This window comes from Hordeum vulgare, chromosome 2H (genome assembly GCF_904849725.1).
Source record: "Hordeum vulgare subsp. vulgare chromosome 2H, MorexV3_pseudomolecules_assembly, whole genome shotgun sequence".
Taxonomy (NCBI): domain Eukaryota; kingdom Viridiplantae; phylum Streptophyta; class Magnoliopsida; order Poales; family Poaceae; genus Hordeum; species Hordeum vulgare.
The window spans coordinates 197642227-197648226 of record NC_058519.1 but is presented as its reverse complement, the minus strand read 5'-3'; the positions used below and the strand labels follow the sequence as shown (position 1 = coordinate 197648226).

Sequence of the window (6000 nt, the reverse complement as noted above, 5' to 3'; positions counted from 1 at the left end):
GGCTTGATCCAATGGCGAAAATAACCAATTTCTTTTGTGCACTTTTTGTGGGTCAGGTTGTTCGTGTGTTTGATTGTTGTTATTTGTTTGAAGCAATGTAATTGATAGCGGAGAATGCATTCTCCAAAGAAAATAAAAAGAGCACGGAGAAGCAAGATAATGTATAGGTGCACTTCGTGAGCTATATGGTCCTAGAGTGTCAACTTGTAGTCTTTGTTCGGTCTTTTGGAACAAGGTTCTTTAATAAAATTTCCTTTTTTGTTCTTTTCATTTTTTTTTTGGTTTTAAAACTTTTGTTTTTGTGTTTTCTCTTTGTTTTGGTCTTTTTAAAATCCATGATTTTTTAAGTTTATAAGTCTATTTTAAATTCGTTGTTTGATTTAGTTTTGTAAATTTTGTACAAGCATTCTATCTTCTACCTCGCTTGCCATTGTTTATTGTCTATTTTGTTGTTGGCTTGTTTGGGTTCGTTTTTGTTAGCCCTTGATTCACAACTAGGGCCTAACCTCTTTTTATCCGAATTGCAAGTTCATCCTGGACTAGCAGATGGGATCCGGTCTTTCTTTTATCCTAGTTGTAAGTCCAACCTCGGCTCGTAGCCGGGGTCAGTCCTTTTTTGTCTCGGTTGCGAGTCCACCCTCCACTTGCAATTGGGACCCGTTCTTTTTTGTCTCAGTTGCAAATCCATCATCACTCGTAACGGGAACCCAACCTTATTCTTTTAGTTGCAAGTCCACCCACGACTTGTAAGTGGGGTCTGATCTTTTTTTGTCCAAGTTGCAATCCCTCAACTCGTAACTAGGGGTCTAACCTTTTTTGCCTCATTTTGAAGTCCACCCTCTAGTTGAAACTTGGGCTTGACCTTTTTTTCCGGTAGCAAATCCAAACTCAACTCGCAACTTGACCTTGACAATTTTTTTGTCCTAATAGCAAGTCCGCCCTCCACTCGCAACTGGGGTTCGATCTTTTTTTATTCCAGTTGGAAGTTCACCCTCAATTCTTAACTATGTCCCAACATTTTTTGTCCTAGTTGCAAGTCTAGTTCCTACTCACAAATGGGGTCATGCCATTTTTTGTCTAAGTTCCAAGTCCACCCTCGACTCATAACTGGGGCCCAACCTTCTTTTCTGAGTTGCAAGTCCACCATTGAGGAGATCCAACCTTTTTTGTTCGAGTTGCAAGTCCACTACCGACTAGCAACTAGGGCTCAACCTTTTTTTGCTCGAGTTGCAAGTCCACCGTCCACTCATAACTAAGGCCTAACCTTTTTCACTTGAGTTGAAAGTCCAACTTCGACTCACAACTAGGGTTCAACCTTCTTTGTCCGAGTTGCAAGACCATCGTCAATTCACAACGGGGGCTCGGCCTTTTCTTGTCCCAGATGCAAGTCCACTCTCGACTCGCAACCAGACTTCAACCTTTTTTGTCCGAGTTGCAAGTCCGATCTCGACTCACAACTCAGGTCCGATTTTTTTACTCTCAGTTACGAGTCCATCCTCAACTTCCGGGTCCGAACTTTTTTTATCCACAAATGAGCATGCACAAGTAGCTAGTATACGTTTTTGTTTTATTTTGTTCCTGTGTTTTCTGTTTTTTTATTTCATCATTGGTTTTCCTCTCCTTTTTTCTATTTTAGAAAGTTATGCACACTTTTTTCGTTTTTTTGATTCTTTTCGTTTTTTCATAAATTCACATATTTCAATAAATGCTCCAAAAATTGTAAATTTGTTCACTTTTTCTAAAATTGTTCGTGTTTATCTTTTTTCATTAAAAATGTGTACAATTTTTGTTCTCTTATTATTTATCTATTTTCTCTATTTGTTTTTTTTCTTTTTTCAATTCTTTTTGTTTTACCTACTTTTGCTTTATTTTTTATTTTTTAACATTCCTGAACCTTTTTCAAACTATGGACATTTTTGAAATCATCAATTTTTTGCAAATTTGTGAACATATTTTCTGAATATGCGAACAAATTTTGGATCATGAATATTTTTCCTAATCCATGAACATTTTTTGAATGCACAATCAATTGTTTACTATGATTTTGAACATAATTTAGTGTATTTAAACAAATTGTCATTGTGTACAATGAAAAAAGTTCATAAGATATAGAAAAGTTCACTATATATTAAACAAAGGTTCAATGTATATTGCAAAAAATTAGTGTGTTCTCAAAAAAATGATCATCATATATTAAAGGATTGTTCACCGTATATGTGAACATTTTTTGTATTTGTTAATATTTTATTCTAGTTGAAAATTTTATGTAAATTCCTGAACACGTTTTTTTGAAATATATTTTGATCAAACTTTGTTCCTTACTGAAAAGAGTTGTAAATTATTAGGGTGAAAAACGCAAAAAATAAAAGTAAAAAAAAACGTAAAAATGGTAACATTGAAGCTAGCGGAGGAATTTGATAAATCGACACACTTTTCCTTGTATTTGGATGCCATGACACATCTTTCTTTTTGTCTGATAAAATGACACACCTTTGAGTAGTAGCTAGATAAAATTCTACAAATTGAGCTTTCTCCACTATTTCCCGTTCTGAACCAACGCAACAGATTATTCTGGACGAGATTACCGTGTTGGACGTTTGACCCATTAGCAGTTTCGTTTGAAGTATAAGAGGAAGAGAAAGTACAGTGCCATTGCTCATCGAACAGAATGACCAAAAGGACAGGAGGCGGGAGACAAAGCAGACGGAGATGACTCACTGGACCGCTGCCTCGCCGCTTTACTTCCACCCATATTCTGGCAATGTACTGCTAGAGCACAGACGTACAACCAAGCAAGTTTGCAAGTACAGTAGCTTACGCTTCAGTGGTCAATGCATAGACGTACTAGCCATCCGCTCCTTTGACGTGAACACGAAAAACAATAAAAGAAATAACGTGGCACTAACATCATAATGAGACGTGAGGTATTATTTTACATCTAGATGTGATGTAGACGGACATTTATTGTTAAATCTCTTTAAACGGGACTGGCATCATGGCCTTGAACCTTATCCACCACTATTTCTCCAGTTTAGCCTGTTGACGAGAGCACGCAGTTGCCTATCTCTGTAAAGGCAAAGAACAAACACAAATAAGGTCACCCATCAACTCCGATACATCTTCTCCGGAAAAGAAAAATACTCACTTGGTTGCTGGTAGACGATGGAACCAGCGCCGTTGAAGTTGCAGGAATTGGCGGAGCGGGCGTTGCGCTGGTAGTAGTCGTTGAAGGCGTAGGACGCGTGCGCGACCTTGGTGTCGGGATCGAAGCAACGCGCGCCGCGCTGGATTGCGCTGCAGTCTGCGCCGTTGCCACACGCGTAGTCTAGTGCTATCTGCAGTCGTGTGTCCCCGACCGCCGCATTGGCTACGCACCAGCTGACTGCCGTCTTCGGGTCGCAAATGCCTTGAGACATTTCAACTGTCAAGCTATCTCAACTCTGAAATAGATAACATGCCCGACGATGGCGAGTTTAGCACAAGACTCACCGGCAGGTTGCTGGTAGACGATAGAGCCGGCGCCGCTGAAGTCGCACGTCCCGCTGGCCCGGCCCTTGCGCTGGTAGTAGTCGTTGAAGGCGTAGGACGCGTGCGCGACCTTGGTGTTGGGCTCGTAGCACGGCTTTCCTGGCTGGATGGCGCCGCAGTCCGCCCCGTTGCTGCACGCGTAGTCCAGCGCGGCCTGCAGGCGAGCGTCTCCGACCGCCGCGTTCGCCACGCACCAGCTGGACTTGGTTGGGCCGGGGCTGGGGCTGGGGCTGCTGCCGGCCCTGAAGTCGACCGCATACACCGGCTGCCCGCTCGGCTCGAACAGGCCGAAGTTCCGCTCGTCGACAGGCTTGTCGTTCTCGTTGAAAAGGGCGAAGATGTAGACGGAGATGTCGTCGGCGGCGGTGCCGGCGCCGACGACGAGCGAGCTGTACGTGGTGCTGGCCCCGCCAGATTGCACGTGCTTGACGAGGTTAGCGTTGTAAGCCTGGGCGTTCTCCTTGGTGGCCCCCACCGCCTGTGGGCAGTAGGAGCACCACCCGGATTCCCCCGTTACCACGGGCACACTCCGGCGGTGCGTTCCCCTGAGCATGGCCTCCACGGTGCGCTTGGTGGAGGAGGCCCGCAGATTGTCTATCGCATAGTACACGGCGTCTAGCTGGGCGTCAAACAGGTTGTCGTACCTGATGCCGGTCCTATTGTCGACGACGCCGTCGTTCGGGCGGAACGTCGCGTAGTTGAGGTTGATTGTGTCTGGTTGGGACGTGTACGTGTAGTAGGGGTAGATATTGGCCATGAGGTAGGAGCCCGTCTGTTCGAGGAAGTCGATCATGGGGCTCATCACCGACTGGGCGATGTCGTCCTGGAACAAGCTCTCGGATGGCGGGAACGATTTCTTGAGCGCATTGAACGCGATCGGCGTGGTCACCTTCATGGCGTTGGAGAGGCCGAGGCCAGTCAGCGCCGCCTGCACGTTCTTCATGGCCGGGAGGAGCTGCGACGTGAGCCCCTTTGCCTGGTTGAAGACCTCGTTCCCTACCGTCACGCCGCGGATGTCCGTGGCAGGGTAATAGGGCACCAAATTGTTCTTGGCCCACTGTACAGCCCAGTTGGGATCCGCGGCCGCAATGGCGACATTCTCGTTGGGCACCGCCACCACCACCTTGATGCCGGTGTTCTTCATTGCGGTGAGCACCGTGGAGTCGGTGTCGTACACCCTCACCATCGTGATGCCATTGCGCTTCAGCAGCTGCACCACCGACGCTGGGTCCATCAGGTTGTTCCCGATCCTCCCGTAGCTCACACCCACCTCGCCTGCCTCTGCATTGTATACACATACATCAAAACCGATGCCACTGTTACGCTGCTGCACCCGCCGGAACTTAATTTATAGGTCACGGTTATTACCTGCACGGGAGAAGAAGAGCATAGGCAATGCCGCGCAGAGGAGGACAAGGAGGAGGCGAGTGAGTGCCATGCTTTGCTAAAGTGGATTGTGGAGAGGGCAGAGTATGAGGAGGCGAAGGATGGGGAACAAGTAAAAGGAAGAGCGTGGATTTATAGCCAGCGCCATGCATATGGATTCGAAGCTTGGCGTCGGTTTTCTTTGGCAAATAAACGATGTGAGTGACTTCGGCGACCAACCGATAGCAAAGTACGACTGATAGTTTGTCATTTCCCCATCTGTGTGGACTGTGGGTGTGCAAGTTGCAGCAACTTCAAAATGAGGACTGAAATCGGTGTTAAACAACTTTTAAATACGGTGTTGAAAAGAAGGGGAACAAATTCCTACCCTCCCACCTCCTCTCCGGCGACGGTGTGGCCCCCGGGCGACCGGCCACGGCCTGCCTCCCCGTCCTCCAGCCCCCTCTTCCTCTCCTCTCCGCCGCCGTCGCTGACACCTACGGCCGGCCTGGCCCCGGGTTCTCTGGTGGCGGCTGCCACATGACCTTCCCCTCGCGGTGACTCTCCCGCGCGGGACAGAGCTGCATCACGGGTTGCTCCTAGGCGGCAACGGTCCATGCGGCAGCGGGACTCCCTGGCGCGGCGTGGACGGACGGCTCGGCGGCAGCGTCATAGTTGGGGGTGGGGTGACGCCGCAGCACGATCTGGTGACAGCCTCCCGACCCAGATCTGGGCCCTGCGGGGCCCACCTGGGCCTGGGCCGGCCAACGGCGATGCGGGTTTGCAGCGGAACTTCCGGGAGGCGGGGGTGCAACGACGGGCAGTTGGGTGTTGGCGACGTCGCTGCCAACCCGCTGCACCATGACCGGCAAGGCTTAGCGGGCCTGTTTTGGGCCTGGCTGCGCTAGGGGTGGCCTGGTATGCCCTGATGCCGTGTCCGGTCGATGGCCGCGGCGATGCCGGAGGCTGAGGCCTCCCGCGCGTCGGCGGTGGAGGTGGATCTCCTCTCGCTCGGTTTCGGTGTCGCTGCTCCGTCGTTTGGCGCAGCTCTTTGGTCTCATTGGCCTCATGTTGGTGTTCGCAGTGAGACTGCGTGGATGGTGGCAC

The 6000-nt window shown here is 48.7% G+C and overlaps 1 protein-coding gene across 1 annotated transcript; it reads right to left on the bottom strand.

The window, feature by feature from the left end:
* Positions 1-2633: 2633 nt before the first annotated feature.
* LOC123425818 (glucan endo-1,3-beta-glucosidase 3-like) lies at positions 2634-5037 on the bottom strand. Its single transcript, XM_045109553.1, has 4 exons — positions 4897-5037; positions 3490-4809; positions 3146-3406; positions 2634-3066 (listed from the first exon to the last, which is right to left on the bottom strand). Exons 1-4 carry the CDS (start codon positions 4964-4966, stop codon positions 3032-3034), a joined length of 1686 nt encoding a protein of 561 aa, XP_044965488.1. The 5' UTR covers positions 4967-5037; the 3' UTR covers positions 2634-3031.
* Between the last annotated feature and the right edge of the window lie 963 nt (positions 5038-6000).

Coding starts and splice junctions, on each gene's coding strand:
- LOC123425818 (XM_045109553.1), bottom strand. CDS start 4,966: ATGGCACTCACTCGCCTCCTCCTTGTCCTCCTCTGCGCGGCATTGCCT. Junction 3,407..3,489: donor CGTCTACCAGCAACCTGCCG/GTGAGTCTTGTG, acceptor AAATGTCTCAAG/GCATTTGCGACCCGAAGACG. Junction 3,067..3,145: donor CATCGTCTACCAGCAACCAA/GTGAGTATTTTT, acceptor TTGCCTTTACAG/AGATAGGCAACTGCGTGCTC.